This window comes from Xiphophorus couchianus, chromosome 4, assembly GCF_001444195.1.
Source record: "Xiphophorus couchianus chromosome 4, X_couchianus-1.0, whole genome shotgun sequence".
Taxonomy (NCBI): domain Eukaryota; kingdom Metazoa; phylum Chordata; class Actinopteri; order Cyprinodontiformes; family Poeciliidae; genus Xiphophorus; species Xiphophorus couchianus.
Genome location: NC_040231.1, coordinates 8,031,029 through 8,055,247, shown reverse-complemented (window position 1 = coordinate 8,055,247; position 24,219 = coordinate 8,031,029). Strand labels below are relative to the sequence as shown.

Sequence of the window (24,219 nt, the reverse complement as noted above, 5' to 3'; positions counted from 1 at the left end):
CTTAGCAGTAGACAAATTGATTTTCGTTTTAGTTCATCTGTAGTTCAGGAGTTGAAGCTCATTTCCTGTATGTATATGAAGGATTTTCAAGCACTGAGTTCAGCTACAGTCCGCACCTTGTGAACCTCTAACAAACTTAAAAGGCCTTTGCTTCACAATACTGAAACGGTACCTGTTGCTTGTGCAACTTATGGTCAACCTTTATATTAGTCTGCATTTATACAGCACTTTTTGCCATTAAGTTTTACTATTGTTTTTTTTTATTGGGTTAATTTATACTACAAATTTAATACAATTGATAATTTATTTACATGCATTTGTAATACTGAATTGTTTTGCCTCACCCTTTACTCTGTTCTGCCTGATAGATCAGAAAAGCCAGAGAGTTGTCACTAGGTGGCACTTGGACATCACTTTATCAGGTGTGCCCCCCTCCAAACCACCCCCCTTTTCATTTCAACTTCCTCTTCTTTTTGCCTCTTTGTTGCCATCTTCACTTCCTCCCTCTCCTCTATGCTAAGTACACCTTAGATGTCAGGATGTTTTATTTTTATTGGATGAGGGGCAGCGTGTAATGCATTCACCTCCATTCCAGCCAGCTGTTAAATGCCGCGTAACATGGTCTGGCCAGGCTCCGCCCCGTTAACCCCTTGGATTGGCTGTAATAATTAGCAGAAGTGAACAGTAACTATGGTGCCCAGCGAGTAGTAGCAACAGCTTGCAACTCCTTCACACAGTGCAAATGTGAGCTTTAGCGACTTGGCTGTGGCCCAGCTTGCCCATGTCCCTCCTGACTTGTGACATGTTTCTGAGCTTTAATATTAACTCCCAAACTAAATGCATGCATGCAGTGGGACATCTGCAATTACATTTTCAAATGACTGGGTTCTAGACCTCCAGAATGTTAATCAGTCACCATTCTGGCTACTGTGAAGTGTGAAAAGGATTAAGGTGTTCAGTTCCTAGTAGAATATTTGCCTTTGTACAGAATGAGTGAAAGAAAAATAAATATGGAGAAGAGGCAGCTCTTCAAGCAAGACAAGTACCATCTGCTACAGTTCTGGATTTTACTAATGCCATTACAATAAACTTATCTACTGCTGGATTCCAAGAAGATAGTCTGGGTGTTGCGTAAACAGACACATATGATATTCAACCCTTAATTTGATATTAATCTGAGGTCGCATCATAATGCCAGTTTATCTGGGTCAAAGACTACATGAGATGGGATTAGACCTGTCCTAGATGTGCAGTCCACATCTGTTTTGAGCCATATGTTTTGCTAGTGGTTTAGGATTAAAACTTGGACCATTGCACTTGCTTTGTAATAAGACCCGATGCAAAATGTGATTCCATAAATAGGGCAACAGATAATTCAAGAGATGATCCAACTTGTTTTAGAAAAAACATAGCAGTAAATTTTCAAAAAAGTTAATGGTATATGTAGGCCTGTTCTTGGAAAACTGAAACAGATTGTCGGCTTTCTTTGGTATTTGTGAGCTTCATATTGATATTGTTTCTTTCTAAAATGACACATTTTTATCTTTAAATTGTTTCATCAAACACACTGTAACAAATCTAAAGGTTAGCATAAATTGATAATAAACGACATGATAATGGTCACAGCTGCTAGCCAATTATGGATAGCTCCCATGTCTTAGCCCCTTGTTTACCCTTGACTCCCAACCATTTTGTGTTGGATTGAGCATCATTCTTTATCCCAGCTGAAATGCCAGACTCGGTAGTGTCAGAAGATGATCTAATACGGAGCAGAAAGGACACAGAGCTGAGAAATCACCGTCATCTGAAATGGTTGCTTGTCACAAGATGGGTTTGATCAGCGCATGCGGCGGTACGCAGAGCTGGGTCTTTGCTCTGTCTAACAGTGGTACCGGATTAGAGGCACAAGCCACTTTTACTGTGATCAGTCACTCATTCATGGAGACATGCGGCAGGACTGAAATCCTCCTTGCGCATTTCATCCACATTATGTACAAGCTCCTTCGTCGTCAAGCCTACTGTATGGAAATGAGAAGCACTGCTGTTGACAATGATAGCACATGTTTTCAGACGTTTCTGTTCTGTTACCGGCAGCGTGCAGCTGTAGTAACACCTTCAGAGCTGCCTTGGAGTAAGATACAATACTGAGATGTTTCAGCCTATATAGCTGCTTGACCTGCCTGAATCCCAGTGATCTGTGACATGTTGAGACAATGGCAGTGAGTGTGAAGAGTCTGGCCTTACACCCCTCAGACACTATGTATCGCTAAGTGCTATTGAATTGTTTACTGTCACAAATCACAAACCTTACAATGACCAAGTCTGACTGCTGCACACCCAGTCACCACCCTGAGTGATGTGCAGGTCTGATGGACTCTGAGGAGTGTAGCGCCAGCCTCTCGAGCAGAGGATTTTAAACGCTCCACCTGGTTATTGATCACTTCTGCCTCGCTGAGCCATGCCTAGCAAAGGTAACAGAGAAACACTGAGTTTAAAAGTAGGCAAGACGCAGAGAGGAAGGGTATTCTGGTGGCCTTGGTCCTGTGGACCTCTGGTCTGTCCTTGACACTGCCTGTGGGACTGGCCTCGAGGACGCTTCTTGTCCTCGTTGTAAGCCCAACATCCAGCCCCTACAGTTAGCTCACCCTCCCCATGGGCCAGGCTGCACTTTGCACAGCCATATTGATTTTTTTTTGGAGGGGCAAGGAAAGTGTGGCTGGATGGCGAGAGTGAAAGAGGGAGGGGGAAATGGAGAAATCAAGGGAGCTCTCTAAAGCACTGACTTCTCCTTGACTGCACCTCGAGACGCGACAACCTTGTTAGAACAACTCAGTGGCCCTGGTGCTCTGCTGAAAACTGCTAATCACAGTCTTTCAATCAAACGCTCTTCTGCCTCTCCTCTCTTTCCTCCCTCCATCCTCTCACTCCTCACCCTCACTGAACTGGACCCAGCCGGAATATCAAGGGACTGTATCTGCATTAAAACGGGCCTTTCCAGGTGGAAAACAGCTGACCTCAAGCAAGTTGTAATTTGAAGGTGAAAACTAAAAAGCTTTTCTCGATCGACATAATCTTAATGGAAACATTATGTCCTCACCGCAAACTAACAATTAGGGCAAAATGGGTATTAGCAGTCTTAGCCAAACGGTTCATTCACATTTTGTCTCTTTGAGTAGGAATGCTACTGGATTGAATCCTGGAGAGGCTAAAAAACTAAATAAGTCCTTCAAAAAATGTTTTCTCCCAGCATGAGTCATGGAAGGATAAGGGTTGTTTTATTGTTCACAGGAACTCCTTAGATGTAGTGCAGCTTTCTTCGTGTGAAATACTTTGAGAGAGTGCGTATGTTTCTGATAAAGTACATGCTCAGTCAATCTTTCCCGGATAAATAAAAAAAAGTTGGGTATGCCGTACATCAACAGATCTTTTAAATCCCTTTATTTTCTTCCTCTTCTTTCCTTCTATTCTTCTCTCCAGATTTGACACTTGCTAAAGGTCAGAGAAGCATCTTTTTCCCCCCTTTGAGGTGTAGATAAGTGTGAAATAGATGTTGACACCGCAGACACATTGAAAAGCACTTAAAGCGAGTGGCCATGTGCCAACCTGTCTGAGTCTGGCTTTGTGCATTTGTAAATACTTTTGAATGATTGATCTGGAAACCTGGGTCTTTCTGTAAGTCTGGCAGGTGCATCGAAAACAATGGAAAGTCCAAAAAGACAGATGAGGCCTGACGCTTCCTTCCTTCTCACCACGCTCTCTCCAGCTGTCAGAATTACTAGTAGCCCAAGTAAAAAAATGGAAAGCAAACATAAAGATGAATAGGACAAGACGTATGGTAGCACACACAGAGCAGACACAGTAGGTACTTAGTATAAACAGTATTTCAGCTTTTCTACAATAGTCATTTGGACGATTTTCCAGTTAAGTATACCAGGAAACTTGATTTTCTGTATGAAAAAAACAATACAAATTAGATTAAACACATTTTTTATTGCATATAATATAATATATATTCATTGGGCATGACTGAGACAAAAAATAATCTGCAAATCAAAATAAGAAGTGAACCAGCAATATGAAACCCAGTTGGTTTAAAATGTGCTTAAATTAATGTTATTTATCTCTAAAAATACATTAAATTATATAATTTATTTCTGTTTTAGTTGTAAAAATTAAACAGTGTTTAGTTCAACTGTTTTGTTTTGTCAAATAAATAATTTTTATTTCCTCAAAATAAATGATATCACATATAATTTGTTGTTTACACTTTTCCATTTCTTAATTTACCATCTCAAGAATAACAGAGGAGGGGCCTTCTGGATCAGAACTGTCTGGTGCAGCTTTTTGCAGGTGTTTCAATAGAAGTTCCCTTCACATTTTGATGTATGACCCATAAGCTCGTAAGGCGTCCATATTTCTACTTGTGTGTGGTAGAATACGTTGTCCTGCAGGTGTGACTGGTAGACGGATGTGAAGTGTGGTCACATTGTGTGGGCATGTGTGCACACCTAATTAATGGCCGGCAGTGGCCCCCCACCACTCTGGTAATGTGTTCAGATCAGTGTTATAAACAGGACGTGAAAGGTCTGCCCAGCGTCGCCTTTTAAAACTACCGGCCTCTTATTCCGGTAGATGGATGGAAGTGGTCTGATATTAATGATCACGTCTCCTGCCGCCCTGTCGCGAGGCGAAATCAACGACGCAGCGTTCAGCCTCCAACAACAATTAGCAGACTGGAGCCCGCCTGTCTACCATTTGTCATCACTCGATCACTCGGGCCACCTGGGCACCCTCCTCTGAACACATGCTGAACATGTCTGTCAATATATACAGAATGATGTCTGATTTGAAAAAGTATGCAGTGCTTAATGGCAGACCTACTCTTATTTCTTGGGATATTAATCTTTTTCCCTTGCTTGTTGCTAATCAGAAATTGGCATCAGATATACAAAACGGTCACTGAATCTCATGAGTTCAGCATAACCCGAAGTCTTGTAGACATTACCTGTTGTGTTTCTGAGAAAAGTTGAATGATAAGCTGTGCATAACATTTGACATATTTTGCTTGTGCAAGTTTGAATGGGGTGACTTGCATAAAACATTCCCTGCAGATGTAAACTAGGCCTACACGCTGAATAGAATCTGTAAATGTATTGCAAGACAAAACACATTGTCTCCCAAAATTTACATTTTAACAAGGAAGTTGCTGAAAACAAACTTTTTAAAGACATTTCCAGCAACATCCTGCTGACTGACCTTTGGCTGTCACAGTTCCAATTTAAATTCAGTTTCTGCTCTGTGAACAGAGGTATAAAGTCAAGGGGTTACACATTACCAACACCCCCATGCTGAGGTCAGCTCCCACACATTCCAGTTATCCATTTACCAGTCTGCCCTGTTAGCCATCAAACTGAGTCGCCATTTTCATTCTGTTAGTCCTTCCTGGTTGGTTTTAATGGCACACATTAAAAGAATACATTTTAAAAGTTTGGTCAGGTCTTGCAAATGTTTTTGTACTGCTTAAACACTTTATAACGTATTTAAACTGCAAAAAATATTGTCTAAATGTTAGTTGGGTGGAAAATTGTGTATTATTTTTCTAACAGTGTTCTTTGCATTTGCATTCAGCCTTCCTTTCAGAATACTTTGTAGAATCACCTTTCGTTGCAATTATAGCTGCAGATATTTTGGACTATGTCTCTACCAGCTTTGTATATCTATTTAGAAATGTCAACATAATATTTTTACAAACTACCTCAGTCAGATTGGATGGAGACTATCTGTAGGTGTTTGTTTTTAAGTCCTGTCAAAGACTATTTTGATTGGGTCAATTTTCTACAAGAATATGTCTTGATAAAAGTCATTTGATTATATCTATGACTGCACGTTTAGGTCAGACTCCACCACAATCGACTGCACCATTACTAGTTCTGTTAAAATATTCTCTGATTAATCCGCACTTTGCCTAATACAGTATGTCAGTTTACGGCAGTGGTGCCCAAAGTCGGTCCTTGAGGGCCGGCATCCTGCATGTTTTAGTTCTCTCCCAGGTTTATTGCACCTGGGTCAAATGATGGCTCATTAGAAGGTCTAAGAAGAACATTGACATGCTGAAAAGGTTGTTACTGTCACCAGGGAGAGAACTAAAACATGCAGGATGTCGGCCCTTGAGGACCGACTTTGGGCACCCCTGGTTTAAGGTGTACAGTGATATCTTGGTAGATTTGCTGTTGTGGCATTCTCTTTTTGTTTGCAAACAATTTATTGACTAGTGCTACTCCTGAAGCACTTTGTTTGCTTGTGTTGTATTTATTCTGTATGCATTACATACAGGTTATTTCTATTTACTAATTAAGTGACTTAAGACGGCAGTTAGTATTACTGGATTTGTTCATTGATGTATAGAGAGCTAAATGGAAATTCACTTTACCCCCTTCATATTTTTATGTTTATAAAAAGGTATAAATATATGTGTTGTTTGAATGGGATGACCTGTATAAAACATTCCCTGCAGATGTAAACTATGCCTACACCTATAATGGGGTTCACAATGAACCCCACATGTTTTACAGCGCCTCCCCTAAAATACATTTAATTGAATCGACAAAATGTGAAAAAGGTCGAGGCTTTTTTCAGTTTGCAGACGAATTGAGACAGCAGATCTTTGTGGAGATTAAATGACTTCCATTACCTGAAGAGCATTTGGCATTTGATCGAACTGCATTCTGTTTTTTTGCGTGCATGTTTTCTTCAGGTTTTTGTTATTTTAAAGTTTAATACAAGTCTTCTATAGATGTTGTGTCTATCACGCATACAAACACAAAACATCTGACAGACGAGGCACACCCTGCTCATCTGCGCTCCGTGTTGCTTCACATGAGTGTCCTACATTTTTCGACCTGTTGCCAAAAAGAGCGAGGAGGAAGCTGCTTTGATGCTCACAGGCAGCCTGTCTTTCTGAATTTGACATTTTACAGCCAACTAGTCAAACTCGATGATCCACCATTACTTTTGAACTAAGTGAGCACTTCTGAAACTGGTGTCTGACAAATATCAGTAACTTGCAGTTTAAACACAGCAGGCCATTGCAAAGCCATCTCTAAAGATGTCATACCTGTAAATGGGAGACAGAAAGAAGACACTTGGGAAGATGGTGAAAAAAGTGCAAGAGTGCCAGTAAATTTGACCAACACAGAATTAACAGCAGATCATCAAAGTAGACATTAAAATGGTTGTGTTTACCATACAAAATTTTTTAAGGCAAATATAATTTGTTTGATTCTTTACTAGCCCAATTTGCAACCTGTTGCCAAACACAGAAATTAAAGAGGCAGGCCACTGAGAAGTAGGAAAGGGTAAAACACTATTGCTTTATCCATGCTTCACGAGGCATTAGCCAAGTCATGGTAAGTCCACCAGGAAGTGGGTGTCCTCTGTCAGTATTTGTACCAAACACAGTTTTTCTTATCCCAGTACCCTTTCCGAGGCAGACAAAAGTCACACTGAAGGTGTTTTTATCCCTGCAGCTGTGGAGTTATCTGGCTATTCCGAGCTATTGATGCTAAGCGCCGGACATTAATCTACTTTGTGAGGATCACTTTGAAGAAAGTGCCCACTGGGGTGTCACAGATGTGAAATAAATGAAATTATTAAATATATGGTACACAGTATGATATCTTTTATAGGCCAAGATCAAAGCAAACCAATTGAGTTCTATTCTACCTAATATGTTTTTCTGTGATAAACAGTCCGGCTGAGGGAATAATCCTATCAAGGAAGGGAGAGATTAAAAAAAAAAGCATCAGATATATCACTTAGCACAGACGGTTTGCACTGCTCCCATGAAGCACCCGCGTTACAGTATTATAGAAATCGGTAATCTTGTTTCTTGGATCTGAGTTGAAACTCAGACCTTTTTTCGCACCTTGTGACTTCTTTTTCCCCCCCTTTTGGAATCAGTAGCAGACATGCAGACAGGAAGACAGACACAGCAGCTCTCTAATGCTGTGAGAGTCCATCTGCCTCAGAGGGCTCCGGTAACTTCCTGTCTTTGGCTTTTTTCTGTGGAATTTCGTAGCAGGCCGATGTATTTGACATGTTTGTGACAGCTTTGGTTGTGCGCGTTTCAGGCTGAGGCATCACGCTCGCAACCCCACCAGTGCATTATTCAGAGAACTCATGAATGTGTGTGTGTGCGTCTATAGGAGTCTCTTTGCTCGACAAAAGATGAAGCCGACTAGAAGTATATAACTTATAAATACATTAAAAAGTATGCGAATAGGAAAATATGGATTTGACCAAACACATGGCTGTAATCGTAGACAAACACACACATATACAAGAGTAGACCAGAGTTTCACCTTGATATCTTCAGCATCTGTCATGGGTTATACTTTGACACCAATGAATGCGTGTCAGGCTGTCAATTTCTTCCAAAAGCCTTTGAATGCAGCCTGGTCATGAATAGTGCATGTTGTTTTGTTTTTTTAGGTTCCAACTGTCTGCAGGTCTGTTTTTGTTTGTTCCAGAATAAGTTGGAAGGCCTGTATGCTCTCATGCATCCTTTAAGAAAACTTCCAGCAGGTGTTGTGTTGTTTAGCCTAAGGTGAGGATTCAGCCCTGAAGGTAAATTCGTCCAGCCGCCTTAAACCAGATGCCCTTCCGTTTCCTTGGCCTCCATTATTGGGATCTTTTTTTTTCACCCTCTTCTGTCTTTAATGTTCAATCCTTCCTTGTTTGCCCTGGTTCTGATCCCTCTCTCCCTTAAATCGGGACACACAGCTTTTTATAACCGCACTGCAATGTTTACGAGCAAGACATTTTATTTCACTCTTAAAAGTCAGGAAATATTTTGGCAGCTGTCTCCCGTATTCCCTGCAGCGTGCCACATAAGGTCTTTGGCATTATTAGTGAAGGCAAAATGCTGGATGCATGCTGTAAATGTCGCTAAAATATACACACTGCCTTTTTTCCCCTAACCTGTTACAAATGTTTGGTTGTTGAAGAGCACGCCATTCATCTTTAAAGATGTAAAAAGTCAGTGGTGTGCCGGTGACATTTCACCTCACTGCTGCAGGAACACCACACAGATTGTGTGTGCACCTGTGGAGAATGATTGTCTACATATGCACACAGATGCAGCGCTGCTGTGCACACGTATCCTCCTCCTTCTCCTGTGAGAGAAGAAGAAAGGCAGAGAAATATTATTTGGGTCAGCAGTATTTTGTGCCGGTTGCCGTTTGATTTTTGGGTCAGAATGGAAGGTAGCCCCCTTGAACACGTTTTACTCCAAAGGTTTATGTCCGGTATGGCGGTGGGCATAGACCAAAGAAAAAAAACGTTTTCAGTTATTAACCCCACTGGTAAAGTGTGTAAAAACAATGTTTTTATGGACTTAATCTAAAATACATTAGACTTTTAATCTTTGTGTGTGGGGGGGGCGTTCAGTAGGAAAACGAACAAGACATTTTATTTCACTCTTAAAAGTGAAATAAGTTGCAAAACTTTATAAAATCTTTCTTTACTGATAGCATTTCACAGGGTTAGAGAAGAATTTTGTACATTCTTCTTTTTTATACACTTTTTCAAGATCATCCAAAACCCTGGGTGCTCTTTAATTTCATCTTCTCCACTCTCTGCAGGGTTTTGTAGTATTCAGATGTGGGGATAACAGTGGAAGAAGGTTATTTTTTTTTCTTGCCTGTTGAACCGTTTCTGTCTTGATGTGGTCACATGCGTTGGATCATTATTCTGCAGATAGACCTAAGGCCATCTCCAGTTCTCTAAAAGAGAACACCAGACAAGAAGCTCTCGTAAGAGTTCATGATTCGGTGCTCTCTCACCATTTTATTAGGGTCTTAGAAGTAATAATAATAATAGTATTTCCAAATAGTCGTCCTTTGTTTTGCGCCAGACCCAAATGCACCCTATTCTACACCTTTTCCTTCCACTAAGCTCAATCTTAGCATCATCTGACAGAACACATAGTTCTCGTTAAAGTACCGGTGGTGTTTACTGACCTACATTACTCTGTTTGTGATTGCATCTGGATAGCTTTTAATGGTTGGCATAGTGACCTGGTGACCCCAAGACGTTACTATGTTCTGCTTTTCTCTTAAAGTTATCTAGTCCATCCAAGTTCATTGCATTGAACTGACTTGCTGCTGAAATATGCTGTACAAAAAAACTTGATGATGATTATGGTAGCGTGTTGCTGAGTTATGAAGATAAACTCACATTTGCCTTACTTTAATGGCCTGTTTTCTTGTTTTTCCCTTCTGTGTCTTGTCATGTCGTAGGAATTAATTACTCATTACAAATCTTGAGAAAATATGACATAATAAGCATTATTTAAGAAAATGCTAATTTTTTCATATTTGGTAGGAATTGGCGGGGGTGCCATTAACTGATTTTGTTCTATTTTTTCTTACAACAAACTAAGAAAAAAAAATCTTAATTTCTTAATATTGGATTTTTCTTCCCCTCACTGCCAAAATTTCTTAGTATGATATGTTTCTGCTGTATATTTCGCAGCTTACCAGAGATGACACCAATACGTGTGCAGCATAGTTTTCTGGTATCTCATCTGTATTGGATAATTGTTTTACTGTTTCTTTCAGTTTACTTATGCAAAACTGATTTGTACCGTGCTTCCTAACAAGTTAAGAACCATCATCATGTGGGGAAACAAACCTGTCAGTTTCTTTCACTGATCTATTTTCCACAGAGGCGTAGGCTACTGCAGGAGTTGGGAGAAAAGAAGATCCCTTTTCTGGGACCTTCAGATCGAGGTTTTCAGCAACTGGTGAGTTGGTCTTACTTCTTTAACTATGACAAAATAGTTATAAATAATTATACAGATAGAGATATTGATTATGTAAGGCCTTTGTTTCATTGTATTTTCAGTGGGATTCCAGCTACTCTGGCTTGGTGTTGAGGAAATCGTGTTCGCTTCCTGCTGAGCTCCACAGTCGGGTCCAGGCGGCTCTGCTCACCCTCAGAAAGAAGGGCTGTCTGCTGAAGGATTTGGTCCGTGTCCGCGACCGAGATGTGTTCACCGCTGTGTCGCGTGCGCTGCTGGGTGAACCCGGCCACACCTACCGATATCTGGACACACGGCTCTTTGCCATTCCCTGGCACAGCGAGGACGCCGAGGTCAAAGGACAAAACTGCTGTGATCCCGATTTGAGGGACGCTTGCAAAGCATTGTGGGAGCTTAACACATTCCTCTGTTCTGATGTGTCTCAACTGAAGGAGGGAGACCAGTTTTCACAATGTATGAAGGCCGAAGGGGAAGCAAAGCTAGTTGAAGAGGGTGAGACAGAGTCTAAACACAGTGACGACTCCAAGAATAGTGAAGGAGGGGACTCGGAGTCCAGACAGAGCGAGGAGGGGGACACCGAGTCCAAGCACAGCGAGGAGTGGGACATTGAGTCCAAGCACAGCGAAGAAGGATGCTCTGGGTCAAAACAAGAAGCGGGGTGGGAGACTGAGGAGGGTGAGTCCTCCCAAGTCAAACCAAGTGAAAGTAGTTTTGCAGGAGTTTCAGAGCACAGCGAAGGAAAATGTCCCGGCTGGACAACGGAGGCCTTCACTGGGACAAAGCCTGAACCTGTGGGACTAGAGGCTCAGGAGAAGCCTGTGGCTCAGCTAAAGCACAGCCTGTCAGATTACCACATTCAGGATAAAGAGGAACTTGCAGGAGGGCTGGGCTGTTCGCAGCCTAGTCCCCCACAGGTGTGCACCGGTCCAGTCAAGTTCAATGTCACCTTACTGAACTACATGGACCCCGCACAAATGAGCCACCTCAAAGAGGAACCGTACTACGGCATGGGGAAAATGGCGGTAGGGTGGCACCACGATGAGAACCTGATCACTCATTCACCAGTGGCTGTTTACAACTATAGTTGTCATGACGACAAAGGTAAGTTTAAAGTAAAATATAGAAATTAATCTCTGTAAAATCGAAGGTAATTGTTAATGATTTTTTTCTATGGATTCAATTCAAAAAGTGAAATTTATATGTAGATTAATTGCATAGAGTGATGTATTACTTTGATGGTTAATAAAATGCATAAATTTAGTTTCTCATGAAATTCAAAACAATATAAAATCAATGAAAAATTACTTTTAGTGCAGAAAAGTTTGACCTTTATATGTCTATAAATTACTGTATCCATGTGCTGTGGCAGAAAGACTATCGGGCTCTGCTGTGAACTTCTCTGTGGGCCTCAAGCAGCTTGAATTCTGTGCCTTCCTGCTTTTAGTTTAGACCATTGAAGCCTTCACTTTGGGGAAAAAAATACAAAAGTTACTTAGCAACAGGGTAGTTCTTTTTCTTTTTAGCTACAGTAAGATGCTTCTTATGTGGTCTCAGTTCCAGAAGTGGCTTAACGGAAAGAATTTAATACTTTCAGCTCTTGTTAGAGCACCCTATTCTACACCTTTTCCTTCCACTAAGCTTTACATTAACATGCTTTGCTAAAGCACCCTGTGAACAGCCTTCTTCAGCATTGGACTTTATAGCTTACCTGCTGGATAAATGCCAAGCCAGCAGTCTCCCTCATGATTGTGTAGACAATTACACAGCCATTAGGGTATTAAAAATATCACTTTTGATCTGTTGTCTGTTGTATTGTAATAATTTCTTAGAAAATTGACTTGAATAACTCAAATAAATTACATTTATAATACTATTATAATTTATTGAAATGCATCTGTATTGTGTTTGAAGTGCATGTAATGCTACTAAAATTGATAAAGGATGTAAAAGGCTAGATTTAATTCTAAATCTAGCTTCTGAATAAATTTTACTTTAATACTTAACATTAAGAATGATATTTATCTTCCAGTTTAACAATCGTCTGGGTCACTTATCTCTGTTGCTGTGTGGTGGATCAGATGCAGGTAACCTTGGGTATGAAGGCCCTGCAGCCCCGCTGCAGCAGCTGTAGACATGGCCTCTGGTGAGGCAACCATCAGATCCATCTCTGTGATAGTGTCAGGGCATTATCAAATGTCATCACCAGTTCGCCGCTGACAGTCTTATCACTGCCTGTGTGTTGGGAGATCACAGACATTTGAATCTGAGCCCTTAACATCGGCTCAATGGCGCAGTCTAACAAACAGGCCTTATCGCAGGCGCTACATCTCATCTAAATCATTTCCCCGAGAAATGATCGATGTGCAATTATCTGATATGGAATAATGAGCCCTGCTTTGATAAGTGTTCCTAGACTGTACCATTCAGTCTCCTAATTACCGAATGCATATTCTCTCAAGAGCTAATAGTGTTTGCTGATTGACTTGATAAGGGGATACAGAGAACTTTGCTTTTTAGAACAGATACAAAACAAACTGTTGGACACCACACAGCTAAACACGCATTTTATTGAAGATATTGTCAAGTCCTAGAAAGAGCTGCGTAATTTTTGTGCTTTTAAAACATCAGAATAAATTTGATTATTACTTTTTACAACCACCTTTCATTGCATTTACAGATTTAACTTTTCTGAAATATTTCTTTCTGATTTGCATACCTATACATTGAAATGTTTGCACATTTTTCTTTGCAAAATATCCTGAGCTCAATCACATTAGCAATTTTCAGGTCACAGATTCTCTAAGGGACTTCATATTCATGTGTCATTCTAACACGTGAATATGCCTTGATTGTTGCTCAGGCTGGATGTTAAGAGATGGTGAGACTCCTAATCTCAAGTCTTTTGCTGCCAGATGTTTTAACCCCATCCGTCAAACCATCAACTCTGACTAGCTTGTTAGTTGTGTAAATCCCACAGGACTATGCTGCTGACACCGCGTTTCACAGTGGGGACTAGCGTGGAGTCATCTATTGTTCTCTGTGAGATGTTCAAATCTCCCCTAAGGGATGTTGTTTTAAAACATTCTCCTTGACCTCTTCTGTGTGTCCCTTAATCTTTATGATGCTTTTTGTTCACTAATTTTCTTTTACGAACCTCAGAATCTGGTAACAGAGCAAATGTATCTATACTGATATTTAAATGACATACATTCAGACTGAATTTGCTCCTTACATTTGAAGGATGATCCACTGGATTTTAATTTGAGGTATCAGAGTAAAAGTGGATAAGTCAAAATCCATACAGCACTTTCAGATTTTTTTTTGTAAAAAAAAATGGGAAACATTTAATTTTCACTTCATGTTTTATAATTATGCTTTAGTTTGCTTTGGCCTATCACCTAAAATTCCTATGTAATACAATGAGTTTTTTTTGGTAAAATGTAAAAAAGTTCAAGGGTTATGAGTACTTTTGCACAGCATTGATTTTAGCTGATGGCACAGTATTTGTAAACTTTAGAGCTGGGATGTTCCTGCTGCTGCATTCTTTGTCTCCACAGACACCAAATGCGCATTGCAGTATCACACAGGTGCGGTTCTGATTGATTCCTGACACATTTCTGAGCTGGGCTGCATTGACCTTTCATATAGAGCAACACCTGCTCTAAAGGTCTGTTTTCCTAATTTGTTAAGGACCATTTCAACTCTGACACTGTGAACACTGGCTTCAAACATGACACCTTCCAAGTTCCAACTCTGGATGACCCCATAGCTCCAAACTTTAGTGGGGATATTCTGATGAGAATGAAACACAACTGTGTTCCAGTTGAGATGAGATTTACCAGAGCCAGGCTGTGCTTTTAGAGGCCTCATCCTAAGAGGACACAATGCAGTTTGCTGTAATCATTAGGAACGCAGATGCACTCTTTCTGTTACACCTTTTGAGATTAGGGTGGGAAATTTTCTTCTTTGTCTCGGCTGCCTCACCTTGTTTTTCCCCTTGACCAGAAGAACTGCAGAGATGTGTTTTTTTTCCTGGCCACTCCGATCCAAAGGAATCTGCCACGACTGAGTGTTTTCCGGCATAGAGGATGGGCTTGCACCATTCCCAAGGCCTTCTGGGAGTGCTGTCATTAGCTGGCTCTCAGAGCACAATGGCTGGAAATTAAGTTACTATTTATCCGTGCTGAGCAAAGGAAAAGGCAGCCACGAGGCAGAGAGGCCCAGAAAGACTTTAGTATTGATTTTGCTGAAGGGTGTCGGCCGGCCAAGCCAAATCTTGTTTTCCTAGGACGCTGTGTAAGAACTGAGGGAGTGAGGGAAGAACGGGGGAGGTGGTATCAGTGAACGGGTTCGGCAACAGGAATATCACATACCCTCGCACACTCACTAAACAACATCAGGGGCTTTTATCCAACTATTTCCTCTTGCACAGCATAATGATAGCATAAAGATCCTGTGCTAACAGCCAGTTATAACCACAGAAACACGTATCATCTTTGCTTGGTTGTTAAGTGATTCTTACGTTCTGGAGACAAGACCTTACATCTTATATCCATTGTTTGGGTGGTATTGATTTAATCGCTACAGTCCAGACTTTTATCATGTTAATTCTCAATATAGTTTTTAATGTTATTTTATGGCCGTGCTGATGCGTGTTCATGGAGTAGTACTGTTTTCCACTGCATCCTTTGAGAAAAAACAGTTGTAGTTCAAAACTACTGAAGACTAAACTTATTATTTTTCTTCACAATAACATAATGTATTTCATCAGGATTTCAGGTGGTTAACCAGTAAGCCTGTTACAATAAGCAGTTAATTAGAATAAAACGAGTTTGATCATTTCCATCCTGATAATTAATATGTTTGGTGTACAGAGACTTTATAATCCATTTTATTTATGGTTTCGGTTGTATATGTTTTTTTATTTCTGTTTTATGTATTCTTTTTGGTTTGTGTATTTTATATTGGATATTTAAAATATCTTCCAGTTTCTGTGTTAAGTATTCTTTAGAAAATTAAATTTTATTGGTGTTTGAGGGGTAAAACTTACGTTATTATACCATTATCTATATATTACTTGTGAATGGTAACAAAAACAACAGTATCATCATTGGTTGCATTGATTACTGGGATAATTATTGTCCAGAAAAAATTGTTACCATGACAGGCCTATTGACCAGCACAGAGGAGATGTGAAGTAGAAGAGAAATGATACATGGTTTCTAATATTTGTTAAAAATAAAAATCCAAAAGTTGTGCATTTGTATTCAGCCACTTTTAATATTAAATAAAATCAAGCACAAGCCATTGCTTTTAAAAGTTATCTTGAGTTAAACTCAGTCTAAATAAAATCACGACCAAGCAAGACATCAAGACAAGTCATGGATAAAGTTGTGGAGAAATCTGAAGCAGGTTTAGATAATAAATCTCAAGCCTTGAAAATCTCACAGAATACTGTTTCACCAAAAGAGTATGGCATGACTGAAAACCGACCAATTAATCCGAAATGTCTGTTATAAATCTGAATGAGATAGAGAGTTACAGCTCAGGTGGGAGAATCTGTTGACCCACCAATTATTCATTATGCTCCCTACAAATCCATTCTCAACATAAAAGTGAAAAGAGAAAGGCAGGCCTATGTATTATGGGTATTAGGATTGATTAAGCTAAATACTGTACAGGACAAAACTAAAAAAAAAAAAAAAAACATGCTAGAGACTGTAAAAGACTTGAGACTGGAGGGGGGGGGCTACCTTCCAGCAGCATAACGACTGGAACGGCAATAAAATATGGTTCCACAAAGTATTAACCAAGAGACTTTGAATCCATATGGTTGGCACACTTCAGATTTTTATGTGAAAATATTAATTTCCTTCCACTTCACAGTGATGTTCTGCTTTTTGCTGGGCTATCATATAAAATTGCAATAAAACCCATTAAAGTTTGTAGTTGGAGCAGGATCATATGTGCAAAGGTTTCCTTTAGTGAGGCGCTGTATTTAAATACTGCAGTGAAGTGGGATGTGTGTGACCGGCAGGTGAGTGCAGCGAAGGCAGCAGCGTTGAGAAGTCATGTTGGAGGATCGGCCTGAAGGTGGCCTGGGACATCCACACACCTGGCCTGATGCTGCCGCTGGAGTCCGGAGACTGCTACTACATGAGAGGTACCGAGGCTTTTCCGAAAACACGGAAACACGCATGCACATGTTAACATGTATTCACCACCATGTCTGAATACGAGAAGAGGAGACTTTCATTACTCTGGGTTTTAGTGTTTTCTTGTACCTTGTCCCAAATGACCCAAAGCAGCGGGATGTACTTCACTCGCACTTTTTCTCTGCTGCCCTCATATTTCTAATTCTCTCTGCAAGAGAAATGGAACTGAGGCACTGTGTGTGTGTGCGTGTGTGTGTGCTTGTAAAGAAGGCAGAGTGAGTAAAAGAGAGGTTTCCTGGCCCTGAACACAGGACTTTAAGGTCCCATGAAATTGTGTGCATTAGAGAGGTTAGGAAAACCAAATGTTATTTTTTGAAGTCCTGTGACCCATTGCTGACTACGTCTCTATGGCGAGAACAGACAGCAAGCCACAGGGGTGTAAATCATGGCTTAATGCTTTTGGCTGCGGCAGACACCTCCACCCTCCTTTTTTTGGTCCCCTGGGCCCATCCAGGCTCACTCATATTTTCTGAGTGCAAGGACATTTATCCACATCACAGCAGAGGCCTGTATGTGTTCAGATGTACAAGAAGTGAGGAGTCCTGCTTGGATGGATGATGCCTTTATAAAGGCACCCTTCTTTTGTAAATATTATATTTCTATGCTTGATAATTTCTCATATTTTAGTATAGAATTACTCTTTAATTATTTTACTAACATTGACAAGACATACATTTTATTTTATTTTTATTATATCTAAAACCTTACAGGCCTACTTCTAAGGGTCTTACTTAGAAACAAACAGTCCATCACAACAAGCTGGATCATCGTTCCTTGTAAAACAATGAAATTATGTTCTAATTTTTGAAATTTCTGTCATTCAGAAATTTCTGTCACAATGTTACTAAGTGCAACCATGTATGGTACTGTGGTGACTGGCAGTGTTCTAGCTTTTCTGATGATTCTCTTGTTTTCAAAATGTTATGTTCAATTCACCTTCATATGTGAGAAACAGATTTTTGACACTTTATTGGAGACTTTCTTGCTTTACCGTAATGCCAAAATTACAGATACAGACTCAAATATATGCATACATCCCCTACCAAGCTTGTATTAAATGTTCCTTAGCAAATTTAACAGGAAGCACATGCATTTTAAAACCACTGGCAAAGTTGTTGCATCATTTTGACTGAATTTTAGAGTGCTCTTCTTACCAAAAAGGTGAAGTCCATTTAAATTTGTTGGTTTCCTGACAATAACTTGGAAAAATGTTTCATTAAAGGCTAAACTATTTGGATTTAACAACAACTGCCATGCATGGTAGTAGTAAGATTATGCTGAGTTTTTTTTTCTGCTACCAGTTTTTGTCTATCTGTAATCTGTCTCCAAAACTATCTATAGATCTATGATAGTTGATTGTTTTTTTTAAGGGAGATCTTTAAAAGATATTAGGTAGTATAGTAGCCACACCAGCATTTACTTTGGTTATTGAGTTGCTACCACTTTAAGCCATATTTTTCATTTGTATAATGGACCTTTTAATAAGTGCAGAGGGACACGGGTAGTAAATTGCTTCATGCTGGGAGGAATCTGCTTTCCAGAGCCATCTGCATCATCATAAAATATTTAGACAATAGACATATTTATAAAGCATAAAACCAAATTAGGTGGTTAACCTCCTATAAAGTGAACTTTTTAATTCACCTCAAACAAATAAGCAGAAATAGGATGAATTTGATGATCATTTGATTGTTTTTATCATGGAGCACCACTGTCTGCCAATATTTAGCTCGACAGGGCTCCAAACCAACCTTCTTCAGCAGGGGATTTACAATAAAACTGTCAGTTTAACGCCAGCCATGATAATAGAGAGATGGGCTGCTGTGCAGACCATTCTAATGGGAGTTGACTGTCGCGGATCAGTGGGGATTTATGCTCCACTTGGTGAGTACGCCCCTGAGAGGCCAACTGCTCCACAATGATAGCAGCTCGCGCCATTCTCGGCCGTCTGTTGCTTTGTCGGTCTACCTGAATGAAACACTTGGCATGGCGCTCCAACACATGCACTCAGCTATAAATTTTCAGAACTCGCATTGCTCAAAAATGCATCACGCATGCAGTTCTTTGGCGCAGTACCCCTCCCTCATCCGAAATCCTCACATTCGAGGCAGACACAACCAAAAGCAGGTGTTAAAATATATTGAACTTGTGTTTTTTTTGTGACATACACCCCTAGATAAGTAGTTTTGCTGTATTAAAAGGAAACTACAAAGGTGTATAACCACATACGCCATTATATAATTTCAGCACCATTTGTCGGCGGCTGGCCCTTTTGAACTGCTAATGTCTAAGCTGCTGGAGGCAAATTGAATCACCATCATTTCCGCCCAAATGGAATTTCAGTGGTTAAAAAAGAACAATGCAAGTCTTGACACCGGGTCTGTTCAATAATCTGATTTCCAGCTCCCAATGCACAGGGGGGAACTGCAGAAAAGAGTTGACCCAATATATTTAAAAGCCTGCTTCCTGGAAAAGGAGGACAAGTGGCAGCAGGCACAAGGGTTGAAAGAAAGATAAATATTTATTACAGTTATCGAGTTTGCCTCGACTCCCTCCTGATCCCACTGGCTGCATTAGAGGCGCCAAGAAAAGAGCAGATTGATGGAGATAATTTGTTATTGGATATAAACAGTTTTAAAGACGCAGAGTAATTTTGCCCAGAGACCTAATCCTTCACAATCTCATCAGGGTGAAGAAAACACCGGCAAGTTGTTTTGTTTGTCACCGTCTTCTTCTTCTTTTTGTTTCCACCCCCCCCCCATCCTTCCACCAAACAATAATATCTTCTTCCTAAAGCATTTGGCTGTTTGACTTTCAAATCACAGGCATTAGCTGGTGTACTCTTGCTCAAGGCGGGTGTAAATATGCACATGTGCTGTGAATGACAGCTCTGTCATGGCTAAATTAATTATTGGTAGGAGGCAAATAATGGCAGAGCTGAGAAACATCTATACACACAAAGAAACACATGGCAGGATACACAGGAAACAGCGCTAAGGCCTCACTGTAAAGCTTGTGTGATATTGGACAAATGTTTGCTGGTATGGCGCTTCCATCTTGACAGATTGAGTGAGATCTGGTTCTGTTTGGTAATTAAAAATTATATTACAGTGCTCTTCCCTCTATCTGAGTCGATGCCGGGCCGATGGGAATCTGTCCGAGTGTACAAGTTGATTTAGTCTAATTCACTGTTCGCTTTTCATCTGTTTTTCTGTTGTAATATCTCCCTTTTATTCCCATTAACAATCAATTCCACATCAATATGCTCCTTTCAGCATCGAGGATTGGCACCTTGTTTTCTGGTTTGGTGGTTTGCAGCGATGATGTCGGTTGTTGTGCTGATGTTTTTTTTTCTGCTTGTTGTTTTTGCCAGATGACCTGAACAGCACCCACCAGCACTGTGTCCTTGCTGGAGAAACGGCACGTTTCAGCTCAACTCACAGAGTGGCCGAGGTGAGACATCAGATTAAGGAGCTTTTAATTTGCTCTGAAAATAGTATGTAACCTGCTGCTAGTTTTACTAAGGAACACAATTATTATCAAATAACGATTAATCTTTTTTCCCTGAAGATTTGCAATGTTTTACATTTATTCATACCTTATTTTAATTTTATAAAAGACATATTCTCTATTTTTTAATTATTTATTTATTACCCTGTCTGATTTTCCTTTTTATAATTATTTGTACACAATTTAATATATTTTATTTCAAATACAATTTGAGATTTATTTTTTGTTTTCTATGGAAAAAAAAGGCAAACTTTTGTTAAATTATAATTTATTAAAAAAAGAAAATATTGATTGTTTTAATTCGTTTTGACATACATTATCAGCTGTTACGAAGCCACATTTGATTAATAACATTGTGTAGCTCCTTCATGTCGTGGTGTTGTTTGTGACACTGGTCTCGTTCCTATCAGTGTTCTAAGGGGACCCTGACCTACATCCAGTCACGGTGCCAGGAGGCCCTGTCCAACCTGCACACTGACCCTGAGACGGGCTCCCACAGCCTGGTGACCCTTCAGCCGACAGCATTACAGCACTGTGAGGAGATTCACAATGAGGTGGGGCCACTGCGGTAGTGTGTTAACCTTCAAGTGCACATAAATACATACATTTACTTGTTTTTCGTTTCCTGTGTGTACATCTTGGGTGGTTAGTAGCTGTTTCTACATACTTTGAGCGGAATTGAAAGTTTTAGAAAGGTATTTGAATTTATTCAAAATTTAAATATTCAAATTAGCAGATTTTGTGCCAGACGAATGTGCAGAATGGCATTGTCTTCGAGAGTTCACATTTATTAATTTATGATTGTGAACCTCTCTGATTCTGTCTGAGTGGCCCCAAAGCTTTAATCCCCACCCATCTGGTAGCGCAAGCAGGTTCAAAACAATGAAGATCCATCTGCAAATAAGATGATGATGATTTAATCCGGACAGCAGAAATTGTTGTTGAATACACTGAAAGCATTCTCTGAAAATTACAGGGATAAGCGTCTAATTAAGGAAGCAATGTATTTGTGCAAACATATATTTGTGCTTTTTCTGTCGTATGGATATAAACACTTGTGACGTATGTAAATCCAGTGCACTTACGTACATTATAATCTTTTTTGTTGACTTAATATTCTGCATGGGAAAGAAGTTGAGACAAGAATCTTACAAAGGCAGTTTAGATTACCTATATAAAATGCCATTAGTTTGTGAAACTGATTGCTTTGATTAATTATTTTTTCTGCAATTTTGGGGTCCATTCATACCTAAAACACTTAATCCTATTGGACATTTACAGTTTCACATTCTGTTAAATTGCAACAACAAACTTCAATGTATTTTCTTGTGATTTTATGTAATAGACTAACATTTTGAATAAATGTGTGGCATTTGTTTGGGTTCAATCACTTAAATGATCATTTGTAGACCCACCTTGTGTTGGCAGCTGCAGCGCTGACCTTTCTGACCGTTCTTCCTTGTAAAATAACTCAAACTCAGTCACATGAGATGGAGAGCCTCCGTTAAAATTTCCTGGTTGATTTTTAGGATTGTCCTGCATTTAGCTCCTTCCATCTTTGATCACTTTCTTCTTTCTAAGATATTCAAGGCTTATGATATTTTTTTAGCCCAACTCTGACGTCTGTTTCATAAACTCCTGATAAAGCACATTGTTTTAAACGGCTATGATAGCTTTAATACAGTTTCTCATTAACTGATCTTAGTGGTTTTTTCTGCATCATGAGAGTTTTAACTCATTCTGGGATTTGTTTAATGGCAGGTTAAAGCTCTTTGAATGGCAGAACAGGAGCTTGCCAGCTGCCCACCCTCTGCTTACCGTACTTTGTTGTTATACTTAGGGAAATGCCCACAATATGAAATTCAGGTTGCTCTCGTTTGTCTTGCCTTGTGATGGATCACAAGCCAATAGGCTCTCCATATGCTTCCTAAAGATGGAGCCGTGCCCCTGTCCTGCTTCTAACCTCTTTTCATATAAAACAATGAGTGATGCTGGCTCGGGGTTTCAAGGGATAAAGTGAGGTCAACAAAGAGAAGGCCTCAGCCTCCTGCCATATCTTGCTGCAGGCCAGCAGTTAATATACCATCTCACCTCTCACCCTTTTTACACGCCTGCGCCCGAATTGCACATCCGAGCAGACGCCAGCATCCAGGACTCTCAGCAGGATGCCATGACAGATGAGTCTGACATAAGGTTGTTTAAAGGTTGAAGGCGATATTAAGTATTCAACGCTGCCAAACAACAGGGCTGCCTGTGTCTGGAGAACTGCTGCGTTGGTTCAGCTAGCAACACCTGCTAGTTAGCCACAGAGCGCCACAGGATTACCAGGCGTTGGCTTTCACCAGGAGGGTAAGGCAGGTTGATTCACGAAAACAAGGAGCTTTTTATACAAGCATTAGTGTATGTGCGTGTTTGCGTGTGTGGGGGTGTGTGTTTAAGTGCTTAAGAAAGAAGGGGGTGTTCTCAGGGGCTCGGGCCTACCCTTCCCGGCTCTCGCAATGATCGATGTGGCCATTTGTTTGGAGTTGCCCACGAGAGCAGAACACCCAGCTAAATGATGTATTGTTGGTGGAGTTATTTATGATGGCGGCCCTCTTTGGTGCTTGGTGGGTGCACATTGCACAGGTCGTGTTTGACATGGACGACCGAGGAGTGAACAAGCCTGAGACACGCGGGCAACCTGACCTGAGCAGCGCCTTTGTGGGTCTTTGCTCAAAAAGTGCTAAACTACGCACCAGCTGACAGTCTACTGATGCCGTGCAGTTGAAGGAGGGTCAGGGGGGCTGGCGTTTGTCAGAGGTAATAGGTGGGGCCTGATTGTGAGGGAGTAGAGCATCTGCCATCCGTCTGTCTTCGTTTGGGAATGGAGCAAGGTGCCTAATTGAAGCAGATATTGAAGGGAGACAGAAACTGAAATAAAGAAAAGTTCCCACCTGTTTAGCCCTTTTCTCTCTGTCTCCTTTTAATCTTACCTGCTGTCCTAGTCAGTCAAATAAGTCTAACATAATACCACCACATGGCCCCTGTGTGCATGTTAGGCTTTGAAATGCTAATTCTAGACACAAATGTCTTGTCTCATTTAAAGCCACTATGTCTCTTCCCAGGTGGGCGTGTTACAGAGAGCCCTGAGGGACCTCCACCCCACATATGAGCTATAGTAAATATTGAAGGAAGGGAATAGACTTTTTTCACATCTGACAGAAAGTAAACTGAATAAAGTGTGTTTAGCCTTCCAGTGTTCGTTTTAGGGTCATGATGCCTCCTGAGGTTCTCTACACATTTTCTTGTGTTTTTTTTTTTATACCACCATAAAGATTATACAATTACTGTATTCTCCCGCTCCTTATTTGTACTTTGTATTTATTTTTTAAGATGTTCTTGGGCTATAGTGGCCTCTGTTTCACCTTATTTGTTGCTAAATTCAAGGATTGTGCAGTAGTGTTACTGACGTTCTTCATAATAATATTGGGAAATAAAACAAGAACCTTTTATTGCTACAGATATAAATTAAAAAGGTTCACGTTATTTTGTGCAGTCATACCCTTGCAGATATACACCCACTCTGGCAAGTGTGTAGTAAGTAGTGGGGAGACTCACAGAGAGTTTTGGGAAAGCAGTTATTCTGGCTCTTGTGTGAGGAGGCTGGGATTGGTAAACAGAGAAGGGCAGAGA

The 24,219-nt window shown here is 40.3% G+C and overlaps 1 protein-coding gene across 4 annotated transcripts in view; it reads left to right on the top strand.

The window, feature by feature from the left end:
* fto (FTO alpha-ketoglutarate dependent dioxygenase) overlaps positions 1 to 24,219 on the top strand; it is a 143,607-nt gene that overhangs the window by 14,991 nt on the left and 104,397 nt on the right. For all 4 annotated transcript variants that reach the window (XM_028014484.1, XM_028014486.1, XM_028014485.1 and 1 more), the window contains exons 2-6: positions 10,727 to 10,804; positions 10,906 to 11,923; positions 16,860 to 16,985; positions 20,411 to 20,490; positions 20,958 to 21,101. In XM_028014484.1, coding sequence (XP_027870285.1) covers positions 10,727 to 10,804; positions 10,906 to 11,923; positions 16,860 to 16,985; positions 20,411 to 20,490; positions 20,958 to 21,101 — 1,446 coding nt within the window. The remainder of the gene's footprint in view (positions 1 to 10,726; positions 10,805 to 10,905; positions 11,924 to 16,859; positions 16,986 to 20,410; positions 20,491 to 20,957; positions 21,102 to 24,219) is intronic.